Here is a 13,706-nt window from a genome sequence, read left to right as displayed (position 1 = left end):
TAAGCTCCTGGTTTGATGCCCTTCGCTGTTACAGAGGGAAACAACTGCCTTCATTTTTTCTGGATCAGGTGTGAATTCAGGTGTTCTGCTAAGAATGAGGCAGTAAAGCACTGCCACACATGTGAGCTCTGAGTTAAATGTGTCTCTAAAAGTTGTCAAGAGCAGGGGAAGATAATCTTGTGGTTTTGGAGTGCTGAATATGACCATGTGTGAGGAGGGGCCTTTTCCCAGGAGTGGCTCTTCCCACTCTGGTCTCTCCCTCCTGGACTGGCTCCCTTCAGCCCTTCATTCCTGCACCTGCTCTCCCTTTGCCTTGCTCCTTTCACTTGGGGAAGTTTTTGGCCGTTTCCCTTAATTTTGACTTTGTGCAGTCCCTGAAAGGTTTCCTCTCCATGCCCAGTGTCCCAAAAGGTGACAGAACACCCCGGGGGCAGCGTTGTGCCCGACAGCGGTGAAGGCGTTGACCAAGATCCGCAGCGTCTACTTTTAGGAAGGTTCTTACTTCCAGAAGTGAATCACCAGCAACTTTCTGCTGTGTTTGTGTCATTCCAGCCACTGAGTACCACCTGGGGCTGCTGAAGGCAAAGCTTGCCAAGTACAGAGCTCAGCTGCTGGAACCCTCCAAGTCCCCGGCGGCCAAGGGCGAGGGCTTCGATGTGATGAAATCAGGAGATGCCCGCGTGGCACTGATCGGGTTTCCTTCCGTGGGCAAGGTCAGTCAGGGTCTGTGTTTCCAGGCTCCTGTGGTTTGCAGCAGCTGCAAAGCAGATTTGGAATCACAGAACCAAGGAACGGTTTGGGTTGGAAGGATTTAAAAGCTCATCCCGTGAGATCCCGGTTGGAATATTGCGTGCAGTCTGGTGCACCCAACCTAAGGAGGACATGGAGCTGTTGGAGCAAGTCCAGAGGATGCCACAAAGTTGATAAGGGGACTAGAGCACCTCTATTATGGAGACAGGCTGAGAGAGCTGGGGATGTTCAGCCTGAGAAGGGAAGGTTGTGTGGAGATCTGAAGGGACTCCAGGGAAGCTGGAGAGGGACTGTTCATCAGGAACTGTAGTGACAGGACAAGGGAATGGGTTCAGACTGAAAGAAGAGAAATTTAGGTTAGACATACAGAGGAAATTCTTCTCTGTGAGAGTGGTGAGGCCCTGGCACAGGTTGCCCAGGGAAGCTGTGGCTGCCCCATCCCTGGAACTGTCCAAGGCCAGGCTGGACAGGGCTTGGAGCAACCTGGGCTAGTGGAAGGTGTCCCTGCCCATGGAAAGGGGGTTGGAATGAGATGAGCTTTAAGGTCCCTTCCAACCCAAACTCTTCCATGATTCCATGGTCTTGTTCCATCCCCTGCCATGGGCAGGGATGCCTTCCACTCTCCCAGTTTGCTCCAATTCCCTGGCCTTGGACACTTGCAGGGATGGGCCAGCCACAGCCTCTCTGAGCAACCTGATATCCATGTTTTCTTCATCTTTGATCTTCTTGCCGTGAATTCAGAGGAGGTTTTTGTACTCTGGGAGCTGAAAGTTGGAGCTAGGGAAACATTCCTTAATCTGTGTGGAGAATCACAGGGTGGGATTCTTGGGGCAGGACAAGGAATTAGACTTTGATGATCCTGATGGGTCCCTTCCAACTCAGGATATTCTCTGATTCCATGCTCTGTGCTCTGGGGTAATGGCCTGAGACTTGTTCTTGCCCAGCCCCAGCACTGCTGAGGAGAGAGGGGGGGGAGTACAGGATTTACCTCCGTTTGATGACAGTGTCACCACCTCACTCCCTTGAAACAGCCATAATTCCCACAGGCTGAGGAGCCCTTTGGTGCCACTTGTTTTGCCTTTTCACTTGCCTGTCTCTAGTGGTGGTGATCTCTTGCCTTTCAGTCCACGTTTTTGAGTTTAATGACCTCAACCGCCAGCGAAGCCGCGTCGTACGAGTTCACCACACTGACCTGCATCCCAGGAGTCATAGAGGTAAGTGGGATTCTCCTCCCTTTGGCATAGTAGTGTTTGGAAACCCAGCTATGTAAGTGTGTGTTTGCACCAGTTCTATGTGTGCCACTAAGGAGCAGAGACATCCAAAGGTCTGTGCTGAATTTCACTTTAAGCTTTGGGAGATCTTGAGTGCTTGGGGTTTCGGGGCTTCTGCAGCCTGCAGTGCTGACTTAGCTCTTCCCTAAACTCCATAACTCTTCAGGATTGACTGCCTGATCAAGATTTGTGTGCTGCTGTTTGACTGACCAGAGCAATACAACAGTGCTCAACTGAAGTTTGTATAACTGCTGTCAGTGCCAGTGACCAGATGGCTGCAAACCTTGACAGATTTGTTTTTAATGAAACTCTAAAAGAGGCAATCTGTACTGTGGTCAATTCTGAAACAAAATGCAGCTCCTCCTGTCTTTGAGGAGTTTTGGTGGTGGTGGCCTAAACATCCATCAGTAAAGCAAATGATAAAGGATATCAAATTGAAAAGTGTCCAAGAGTAGTGAGGAAATCTGGGTCAGGATGGAAAGGGGAGTTAAATAATGAAAGTAGCTGTATTGGTGTGGAAAGGGACATAAATAGTGTAACACATCCAAGCACAGCTGTGAGCTGAAAGCCAATGCCCTGCAGATCTGAGGAATGGGAACCTCCTGTGTTTCCCCCGGTATTGTAAGACCTGCAACACACCTGAATAGTTCTGAACCATCACAGTAGGAGATGTGGCACTTGCTCGTTACTGACTTTTCTCATTAGACCAAGAAAGTAAGGGCTGTTTTTCCTTTCCTTTCCTCTTCACCAGCTCAGGATAACAAGACTGCAATGCTCTTTTCCTGGTGCTTTGTCCAGCTGCAGTCAGGGGAGGCTTTAGGGGGTCAGGACCTCACATACAGCTGTGTGCACTGAGCACAGCTGGGATAGTGGAGCAATGCTCTGGAAGTTGCCTCAGAACAGAGATATCAGCTTTGTGCAGAGTTCCCCTGCTCTGCCAGCTCCATCCAGTTCCACTCTCCACAGGATTCGGACCCCAGCATGTGCTTGGGGCTTTCAAGGCAGCTCAGGTGCCCTACAAAAAGCTTTCAACTTCCAATCCTTCTGTTTCCTTTTCAGTACAAAGGAGCCAATATTCAGCTGCTGGATCTGCCTGGAATCATTGAAGGAGCAGCACAAGGTTGGCCCATCTCTGTGTTCATGGAAAGGAGGGCTTTGCCCTCAGCAGTGCCCCTGGGTGTCTCAGGCATTCACAGATTTCCTGGGCCAAGAGTTCCCACATTGGCTTTCCAAATCTTAGAGTCCTTGATCCTATGTGAGGCACAATTCCTATCCCTGAGCTGACATAAGGGTCTATATGTAGCAGAAGGAGGTGGGAGCCAAAAGCCAGCCAGTCACTTCTCACCTCCTTGCCTGGGTGTTATCTGGCTCATCTGTTTTCTGGTACTGAGGAAATCTAAAGAAAGATGCTGGAGAGGTGGAGGGAGGAATCACAGCTAAACAGTAACCTCATTTGACTAATTCCCTGAATTCCTGCCAGTCCTCCCATGACTCCTGATTCTGGGAAGAGATATTGGCTTTGTCTCTCTGCATTGTCATTGTCCTGAAGACAGCTTAGGAAATCATAGAGTCTTGGAATATCCTGAGTTGGGAGGGACCCACAAGGACCATCCAGTCCAGCTCCTGGCCCTGCACAGGACACCCCAACAATCCCACCCTGTCCCTGAGAGCATTGTCCAAACCCTCCTGGAGCTCTGGCAGCCTTGGGGCTGTGCCCACTGCCCTGGGGAGCCTGGTCAGTGCCAACCACCCTCTGGGGAAAGAACCTTTTCCTGAGATCCAACCTAAACCTGCCCTGACACAGGGGAAGCTGTTCCCTCAGGTCTGTTCACTGGTCACCAGAGAGAAGAGATCAGTGCCAGAAGATGCCTTAGGAAACTTTAGAAGATCTCCTAATGGTTTCTTTTTGAAGGAGCATGGCCTGGTTAATAAGATCTCTCTCCTTTTTGACCAGAAAGTGTAACCCCTCTGCACAGGTGTCCCAGGCCCACGCCCCTGTTGTGGGTGAGCTCTGTGCTGCCTGGGCCAGGGCCCCCAGCAATTGACTGCAGCCAGGGCAACCCTGCAGGACCCTTTTCATTGCTTCCAAGCTGCTGCACAGGGCAGGAGTCCCCATCTGTCATGGAACTCATGGCTGTTTCCTCTTGCTGATGCACATCCACCTGCTGTTTCCCCAGGGAAGGGCAGAGGTCGGCAGGTGATCGCTGTTGCCAGGACAGCAGATGTTGTTATCATGATGCTGGATGCCACCAAGGGGGAGGTGCAGAGGTGAGTGTGTACTGGGCAAGGGGGGTGGGCTTAGGGCTTCCCATGTGCCCGGGAAATGTGCCACAGCTCCCTGAGGGGTTGTAGAGAGCACTTGGGGAATGAGTGCTTAAGCTATTGGATATGAGATGGAGGTTGTACTCTATGAGAAGCATCATAGCTGACTGGCTTAGGTTCTCAGCTGAAGGATCATTCCCACAGGATGGCTGTCAGAGATGGGAATGTCAACCAGGATCTCCACCACAGACTCTGGCCTGCATTAGGTGGGTTTTAGGTTGTAGTGAAAACTTTTGGCAGGGCTGTCTCAACACAGAAGTGAAAGAGGAAAGGTCTGGGTGTCACCTGGCCACGCTCAGCCTCACAGGTACTGACATGCAGTGTCCCTGCAGGGCCCTGCTGGAGAAAGAACTGGAATCTGTAGGAATCCGGCTGAACAAAAGCAAACCAAATATCTACTTCAAGGTGAGGCTTCCTGAGCTCCTGCAGGTGTCTGGCTGCCTGCTCAAAGGCCAGCTCACTGTGTGCTGCCCCTCGTGTTGCACAGGCTGAGGGGGGCTGATGATTTTGCAGAATATTCTCATGTTGCTCCATTGCCTCCTGTAGCCCAAGAAGGGTGGAGGCATCTCCTTCAACTCCACTGTCACGTTGACTCAGTGCTCCGAGAAGCTGGTGCAGCTCATCCTCCATGAATACAGTATCCTTTCCTGAAGCAGGAGACCCTTCAGCCATCAGCAGGTCATGATTCCAGTGGTTCCTGCTGTGGGACAGCCTTGGTATCACTTTGGTGCTGGTTCTCCTGAGGGAGCTCAGCCTGGGGCTCGCAGTGGTTGCAGAATTGTGTTGGGATTTGGGCCTTGACAATGTTCACCTCAGAAATCTTCAATGCTGAGGTCCTGTTCAGAGAGGATTGTTCCCCTGATGAGTTCATTGATGTGATTGTAGGCAACAGGGTCTACATGCCTTGCCTCTATGTGAGTATCCTGGGCTTCTGTTACATCCAGCATCTCCTTTCTCTGCCAGAAGAAACACTGGATCTTCACAGAATCGTGGCATGGTTTGGGTTGGAAGGGACCTTAAAGCTCATCTTGTTCCACCCCCCTGCCATGGGCAGGGACACCACTCCACTAGCCCAGGTTGCTCCAAGCCCTGTCCAACCTGGCCTTGGACACTTCCAGGGATGGGGCAGCCACAGCTTCTCTGGGCAACCTGTGCCAGGACCTTCCCACCCTCACAGGGAAGAATTTCTTCCTACTATTCCATCTGACTCTGCCCTCTCAGTGTAAAGCCATTCCCCTTAGTCCTATCACCCCATGCCCTTGTTCCTGGCTCCTAAAACAATAACAATTTGAGGTTTAAGAGGTGGAAAATGGCTCAACGGGGAGTTTTTTTATAAGCTTTGGATATGCAGCCGTGCTGTGTGTGTTCCTTGGGCCCTCTTGTGGCTGATGCTGCCCTGGAGCAGCGGAGCTGCCAGCCCTGGTGCTGGGAGTTTGATCCCACGTGTGGAACTTCCAATTCCCCTGCTGCCAGCTCCGTGCTCGGCTTTCCACTGCTGGTCCCTTGTGTGCCAGAGTTCCCTTAACGGCTCTGTTTGTAGCCACTGGGTCTGTATGAAATAAAAACCACAGGAGAATGTGTTCCAAGCCATCCCAAAGGGAGAATTTTAAAAGGCCAAAAATTATATTCAGGCTTCTGAAATTTAACGGTTGGTTTTACTGAGAGCCTTGGCTTATCCTCTGACAGGATCTGCATTTCTGTTTCAGCTGCTGGAACTACCTTGTGCATGTGTTATAGTGTTGCTGAACTGCCTTCCTAAGGGCTGTGTTGTTTTCCCTTTGGTTTAGGTTTATAACAAGATTGACCAGATATCCATGGAGGAAGTGGATCGTCTTGCTCGGAGGCCCCACAGTGTTGTCATCAGGTAGGAGCTGTCACACTGCCTTTTGTGCTGGTCTCATGGTGTGCTGGGTCATTTCACACCCCTTCCTCCAGCTTCTCCCAGAAAGTGGCTTCTCCCAGGGCTGCTGGGATGAGAAGCAGTGTTGCTGTGCAGATTTTTCCAGACTTTCTTCCCCTGGAGAGGCAGGCAGCTTGGCTTCTCCATGCTGTCTCCAGTCTAGCTTGTTTCCTTAGAAGTGCTGATATTTCTGATGGAGCTTTGCTGCTTCAAAGCTGCTCACCCTTCTGGAAGCCTGATTTATTTCATAGAATCATGGAATGGTTTGGGTTAAAGCTCATCCAGTTCCACCCCCCTGCCATGGGCAGGGACACCTTCCACTAGCCCAGGTTGCCCCAAGCCCCTTCCAGCCTGGCCTTGGACACTTGCAGGGATGGGGCAGCCACAGCTTCTCTGGGCAACCTGTGCCAGGGCTCTCCACCCTCACAGTAAGGAATTTCTTCCTAGTATCTACTCTAACCTTGCCCTCCTTTGGCTTAAGGCCATTTCACCTTGTGTTTTTCCTTTCCTGGCCTCATTAAATACTCTTCCCTCATTCCCCAGCACTTTGATAAGACAGTTCACCTTGTTCTCCTGGATTTCTAAATCACAACAGATGTTCCTGGTGTTTTGCAGCTGTGGCATGAAACTGAACCTGGATTACTTGCTGGAAAAGCTCTGGGAATACCTGGCACTTACCTGCATCTATACCAAGAAACGAGGACGTAAGTGACCATGAGCTGAACAGAAAGTTTGAAAAGCACAAAGGCTGCTACTCATCAAAGAAAGACAGGCTGCCAGCAGGGCTTGTGCCTTGGAAATGCTGGAATTATGCTCTCCCTCACCAGCTTTCAGCTCCTGAGAAGAGCTTTCTGCTCCATCTAATCCTGCCATGTGTGGATCCCCCCACAGCCCTCCTATTCTGTCTTACAAGAGCTGAATTTTAATAAGTCTTTGCATGATGATACAAGGAAATAAGGTGTGCAAGTTCACAGCTTTCTTCCTTGTTATGCACGCTGTGATGAACAGTTCAGCCCATCACAACCCAGAAGAAGTTTCCTGATCCTACTGCAAGTAGTTTGATGATTCCCATGCCCCTGGCAGTGCCTTTGATCCTCCTTTTGCTTTATAACCTACTTGCAGCTTCTCCCAGTGATAAAGGCCCATCTATAACCTGTTCCAGGTTGGTTGTGAACAGCTGAACTTGGGTGGATATGGGGAGATGAAGGAACTTTCTCTGAGCTTGCTAAGCATTGAAATCTGGGGCAGTTTGGTTTTCCTTGAGCAGGTGTGTTTTGCTTTGGGTGGTTTTGTTTGTCGTAAGTCAAGTGTCTGGGATGGAGTTGGATCAGATGGGCTGTGAGGAAGCTGCTGGCTGTGGTGTGGGGAACTGCACTTGAGGGTAGTGAAGAACTGATTTGATGCTTTCAGCCACTGGATACCTGTTCAGTGTGGGAGCAGGGAGGAGGAATTTGGGAGTAGTAAGTGCAGGGTGATGTGAGATAGTCAGCATATTAGAACACACTTGATGAAAATCCCATGCTTTTTCCCCTCCCTTCTGCTTCTCCACAGAGAGACCAGACTTTACAGATGCCATTATTCTACGGAAAGGGGCCTCTGTGGAGCATGTGGTAATTTTTCTGCATGTTTTACATTTCCCTGTGTGCAGAAGGCACAGGTTCCTCTTGGGCCTGCTGTGATTTGTGCTTCATAAAGCTCAGGACCTGTCAGCGTTTAGTTGGGCTTCTCCTTTTGTTGCCTTGATTGATTTTTATCTGCCTCAGGTTTCTTTCACAGCTGCTGTGCAAGGTTTAAACAATAATTATTGAAAGCAGCCCAGTGAAAAGCACATGGAAGCAGTGGAAGGGGGATTTTTGTGGGCTAGTGATTCCTGTGTCTGTTCTGTATTGTTTCAAGTGCTGTTAACTGGCTCTTAAAGTCATTATTGTAATTTCTGACACAGACCTTCATGTCTTTTAGTTCCTGAATATTGAAAAAGTTGTTTGCAAAGAGATGCCACTAAATACTTCACCTTCTGCCTGTCTGTCTTGTAGTGCCATCGGATTCACAGATCATTAGCCAGCCAGTTCAAATATGCTTTGGTGTGGGTAAGTGTTTGACAGCTAATGGAATTCCTGTCCTCAGGTGTCTCTGACTGGGCTTCTCCTAATCCTTTTCCTCACTTTTTACTTTAAAGGGGACAAGCACAAAGTACAGCCCTCAAAGAGTGGGCTTAACCCATATGATGGAGCATGAGGATGTCATTCAGATCGTGAAGAAATAACTCTGCTGGTGCCTGGCCTTGTCTTTAATCACTGCAATTGGAACTGACATAGAAACAAAACAAAACACACACACACAAAAAAAAGAAAAAATAAAGAAAAAGGAAAAGGGAGACGTGTTCCACAGCCAAGAAAGCTTCTGTGAAGCTCCTTCTCTTGGAAGAAGGCAGAAAACAAGGCTACTGTGCTTGCAGGTGGGGATGGGGAAGATGGGTTTCCATCTCACAGTGTTTCAGGCCAAGTAATGTTCCTTAAAAATTAAAAGGGAGCCAATTCTTCTAGGACACAGTTCCCACATCCAGCAGTGTCCTTCCTCTTGTAGGGTTTGCACAGGGATCCACGTGCTCACCTCCCTAGGAAAGTGTTTGGGTTGGTGTCAACCAATCTGGCCCTGTGCTTTGGGCTGAGAGAACATTGCTGATGCTTTGCTGCTCATCCATTCACTTAATTTAAGCATTGATCTGAAACAGAATCAAAGTTCCCCCTCCCCTGCTCCTTGGACACATCTGCAGCCGAGACAGCCCCAATTTATAACGGTCCCACCTCAATTAACATTAAGACCTGGCACTCTGTGCCTCTCTTAGCCCTGCAGTGGGGTTTGTAGGACATCCTGGTCCAACTGGTACTGAGAGATGAGAAATTAAACTGTTAATGAACGATTATCTTGGCCAAACTGCAGCAGGGTACGATCCAAGAGCCACAGTCTGCAGTGAGGATTCACTTCTGGCATATCACTCATCAAGGAGCTGCCCTGGGAGCTTCCTCCTCTGTTGGGCAGGAGTTGTCCTGCCTGTTAATCCCCAAGCTGGAGTTCTTCTTAACCATGCCCCTGAATTCCAGTCACAGCTCTTTGGAGCTCAAGGTACCATCCCATGCCATGGGGTTTTACGCCAGCCCTGTTAAACACTGTTGCTTGTCTGGATATTGTTCATCAGAAGTCTGGAATTTTTCTAATCATGCTTTTCCATTGAATACCGTTGCTAAATAATTCAGAGTGCCTGATAGAGGACAGCTCTTGCCTTCAGGGATCAAGAGCTGCCAATAGCTTTTATTTTCTTTCGTTGGAAAAGGGTTCGGTCTGATGTGGATGAGCAACTGTGAGGACAGGTGTGACACCTGTCTCATCAGGGCTCCTCCCTCCTCCCTGCTCCTCCCCACCCCTCACAACCTGATGGAGCAGAAATGGAAGGATTATTTTATTTGAGAAAATAAAAAGTTGCTATTTCATGTGAACAGCGGGTGGATGGTTTGCTGTGTTTCCTAACGCTCTGTTTTACCTCCAGCCACCCGAGGAATCCTGGATGCTGTCGCAGGAGGTTGTAGGGGGGAGTAGAAGGTCAAGTGCCTGCAAGAGGCTGGTGATGGGAGATAAATAGATGTTATACACACAAGCTAAGAAGGTGACTTTGAACTCTGTAAGTCCTCTTCCCTGTTCCTGGCTTTGTTCACAGCTGGAGCACAGAGGAAACCCTGAATGCAGAGGCAGCGAGTGGGGAATGAGCTCCAAATTATCCACATTATCCCTGAGCTGGCAATGGAAAGCAGGCCCTTCCTGGTGTGAGCTGGGTGGGATGCTGTTCCAGCACATTAACTCACCCTTCCCATTTCCTGTGAAGGTCACACAGGCAGAATTGCCCTCACAAAGACTTTTGGTTTCGTTTTGTCCCTGAGTTTCTGACTTCTCCCTCAAAATTCTGGAGGCTGCCAAGGCTCAGCATGGAGCTGGGCAGCCAGAACTGCTGACAGGGCTTCATCCTCAGCCCAGGTAGTGCAGGGAGCTGGGGAGGTGCTTGGTGTGAGGCTGAATGCACAGTGTTACCTGCTAATTCCTATTCTTGGGTAGTTGGTGCTACCTCATTGTGTTTGGGTTCCAAATTGATTTTAGCATATCGTTAAAACCCCCTCTGCCTAATTAGCCTCATTTAGGAAAATGGGCATTTTTTCCTGTTGAAAACGAACTGATCCATGATTAAAATTGGAATGGGGATGAAGTAAAAATAGTGAAGCTAGAAGAAGCCAACTTCTTTTTTCAGTGAGAGTAGCTTTTCTGGCAGCGAGTTTATAGCTGCACTTGAAAATGCACCATTTAATTGCAGCATTCCTTCTTCCAGGCGCTTCCCTAATTGTTCTGCACTGATGTTAAAAAGCTGCAAACGTTGCAGTTCGTGCAGGGGTGGGTTTCCATGGACATCTCTGAATCCTGAGGAGGCAAGATCCAAGGGGCGAGGGGAGAATCTGCTCCAGCATTGGGGTTGTACTGGAGTCTCCTGGGGTTTATGGAATTTGCAGCATTTCAGTGTTTAAGGGGAGCTTATTAAAATGGTGGAGGGGGAATTTTTACATGAGCAGACAGTGATAGGACAAAGAGCTTGGTTTTAAATTGACAGGGGAGATACAGATTAGCTGTTAGGAGGACATTCCTCCCTGTGAGGGTGGTGAGGCCCTGGCACAGGTTGCCCAGAGAAGCTGTGGCTGCCCCATCCCTGGAAGTGTCTGAGGCCAGTGTGGACATGACTTGGAGCAACCTGGGCTAGTGGATGGTGTCCCATGGCAGGGGCTTGGAACAGGATGAGCTTTAAGGTCCCTTCCAACCCAAACGGTTCTGTGGTGATTCTGTGATGTTTCTATGCATTGGCCTGACCCCCCTTAGCTCCCTGGGGGAGCTGCCAAAGGGAGATGTGCTCAGAGACTCCTTGTTGTGTGTTTAGGGAAGAGCTGTTCTCTCTGGGAGGGTGGGTAGAGGCAGAAGCTGTGGATTTGCTCCCAAAACAGCAGCACCCTGCATTTCTGTGCTGTAGGAGGGAAGCCTTGGCTGGGTGATGCTCGGAGAAAGCCGCCCTCAAACAGTCCAGCTGATGCTCTGTGCTGCAGCTCCTGCCCTTCCCCTGCTCTTCCAGCCGTCTCCAGGTTCATTCCTGCTCTTCCCCGAGGGCTGTGCTCATCCTGCCCCATCCCCGGGGCCGTTCTGGCTGAGCACAGCGCTCCAGGTGCGGAGCGGGGCGGATCAGCTTCGCTGCAGCCCATCAGCCGCCCTCCATCTCTGGAACCAGCGGCGGCCCCAGGCGTGCTCTCTTTAAAATGCCTGTTCCAGGCAATCAAGCAGGTTTGATTGGCTGAACACCCTTCTTATAAATTAATTTAGTCAGGAATCGTTTGCAAGGTAATAAAAAGCGACTCTGCCTCCAAATACATTCATTTAATTCAATGAGAGACGGTTGCTGCGGCGGGCTCAGCTCAGCCAGCTCCCCTCACCCCATCACGGTGACATCCCCAAGTGCCGCTCGGGGCTGTATATAAGAGTCACGATCGGCAGTGACAGCTTAATTGTCTCAAATGCTGACAAGGGTCACCCCAACCAGCCATCGGGTGGCGCGGGGCCGGCTCGGGAGGGCTGCGGGGAGGAGGATTTATGGCTGGCAAATAGTTTTGAATTCCTCTGGTTGCGCCTGCTAAATGATGAAGCTGCCCCGAGGGGATTGGGGCTATTGATTGTAATTTGCAGTTAAGCCCTCGCAGTTCTGAGGAATCAGCATAATAAATACCCACCGCATTATGGCAGGGACGTGCCTGCCTGGAGGAGAAGGAAGTGGGGAGGTTTTCCCAGCTCGGGTGCTGCAGCAGGATGCTCTTGCTGCCCTCGCATTTGGGAGAGCCACAGGCTCCATCACTGCAGGAAAATGGTCCCCAGTGTGGTGGGATGCGGGAACCCAGTGCTGGGATGGGGAGAAGGAAGCTTTGTGAAGGGAGGTGGAGATGCCCTGCTTGCCTGAGAAGGACAGGGTGGTTCAGTATTGTTGGTATGAGGCTGCCAGAGCCTCAGGAGCTGGTTGCTCCCAACCCAGCTTTGAAGAAGGGTGGGGAGGTGTGCATTTGTCCCCAGCTCCCATGTCCCAGTGATTTCTTGTCCTAAACTCGCATTGGTTTGGGGGCAGGAATGGGTCAGGGCCATTTTCCAGCTGTTCGCATCTGGGCTGCACTGAAGTGCAGATCTGTATTCCAGAAGGGAAGGGGCTGTGGGACTGTCCAGCTATATCACCAGGGAAGGGACAGGGACCACGGGAGGACAGGACCCTCGCTGCCTCCCTGCCCCTCCCCAGCTCTGCCGAGGGAAGATCAGCTCCCATCCCTGCGCTCATGAGTGGAGATGAGAATAATAGCCCTCATCAAATATGCATTGGGTCCTGCAGCTGCTGCTGCACCGATGGTCCCGCGGCTCCGGGGGAGGGATGGTCCCCAGCAGGAGCAGAGCCAGGAGCACCAGGTCAGCCCCAGGCCGTGCAGGTGAGCTGGCTACCCCAGGTGAGTGGCTGCGGGTCCCCCAGCTGGGTGGCACTTCCCTTGGGGTCACAGTGCCACGCTGCCTTGGCCAGACTGACCTTTGTGTGTGATGTTGGTCCTTAGGCAAGCGCTGCAGCTCAGATCCTCTGGGACAGGGTGTGTGGTGTCCTCTTGCCTCTGCCTGCCCCTACCTGTGTGCTTGCTGCCTTTATCCCCCCCATCTCATCTTCTGCCTCCTGCCTTCCCAACAGCCCCATGTTTCCACGGCCCTCCAGAGCAGAGCAGCCTCCCTTGAATGCCCCCTCCCCTCAGGACTCTCTGCCCCAGGTCTCCTACCACCCCTTCCCCACACTCCTTTTTCCATGTGGCTGTTTTGCCCTGGGAAGGCTCCTGGGCTTGGCTCTGGGACTGAGGTGATGGCCCAGGGCTGTGACCTGGCTCCGGGGCTGCCAGCCAGCACTCCTGGGTGCACGCCAGCATCATGCCCAGCTGGTCTGTGCTTCCAGCATCTGCTCCAGCCTCTCTCCTCCCATAACACCTCCCTCGTGGGCAGCAGGCAGCAGCTGGCAGGCAGGGATGTGCCGTGCATTGTCCATGTGCTGGGTCCCCATGCTCAGTTTGGAGGGGGGAACTGGAGGGGGTGGAAATTAGCCAGGGCAGGGGGGTGATGGGTGCTCGGAGGAGCATGGAGAGACCCCACATTGCCCCAGAGGCTTGGAGGTCTGTGCTGCTATCACATTGCTGGCTTGGTCCAGTTTATCCCTGTGTTCTTGGCACTCCTGGGGCTGTGACTGGAGTGACAAGAGCTGCAGCAGGGTGGCCCCACCTGCCCACAGGTGTTTGAAAGTGGATGTGCAATGATGCAGAACTGATGACAGGGAAGGGGATATGGTGAGAGGCGCTGCTGCAGCCGGGAGGTGCCCG

The 13,706-nt window shown here is 51.3% G+C and overlaps 2 protein-coding genes across 2 annotated transcripts in view; both read left to right on the top strand.

The window, feature by feature from the left end:
• The first annotated feature begins 205 nt into the window (after positions 1-205).
• On the top strand, positions 206-9,737 carry DRG2 (developmentally regulated GTP binding protein 2). The gene is made up of 13 exons (XM_025894507.2): positions 206-209; positions 553-713; positions 1,875-1,964; positions 3,081-3,141; positions 4,199-4,289; positions 4,676-4,748; positions 4,890-4,980; positions 5,160-5,257; positions 6,131-6,207; positions 6,859-6,947; positions 7,795-7,853; positions 8,277-8,330; positions 8,420-9,737. Exons 1-13 carry the CDS (start codon positions 206-208, stop codon positions 8,504-8,506), a joined length of 1,035 nt encoding a protein of 344 aa, XP_025750292.2. The 3' UTR covers positions 8,507-9,737.
• MYO15A (myosin XVA) overlaps positions 9,328-13,706 on the top strand; it is a 49,304-nt gene continuing 44,925 nt past the window's right edge. The window contains exon 1 of the mRNA XM_029957820.1: positions 9,328-9,366. Within this exon, the coding sequence (XP_029813680.1) occupies positions 9,328-9,366 (39 nt within the window). The remainder of the gene's footprint in view (positions 9,367-13,706) is intronic.

Source organism: Manacus vitellinus, unplaced genomic scaffold, assembly GCF_001715985.3.
Source record: "Manacus vitellinus isolate BGI_N305 unplaced genomic scaffold, ASM171598v3 scaffold_12_pilon, whole genome shotgun sequence".
Lineage (NCBI taxonomy): Eukaryota > Metazoa > Chordata > Aves > Passeriformes > Pipridae > Manacus > Manacus vitellinus.
The sequence above is the reverse complement of the archived record's forward strand: the minus strand, read 5'-3'. Positions and strand labels throughout refer to the sequence as shown.

Bases quoted from the DNA above. Each gene is read 5' to 3' on its own strand.
- DRG2 (XM_025894507.2), top strand. The intron at 5,258-6,130 runs GTGAGTATCCTG...CCTTTGGTTTAG, and splicing joins TCTACATGCCTTGCCTCTAT to GTTTATAACAAGATTGACCA. The intron at 6,208-6,858 runs GTAGGAGCTGTC...GGTGTTTTGCAG, and splicing joins CCCCACAGTGTTGTCATCAG to CTGTGGCATGAAACTGAACC.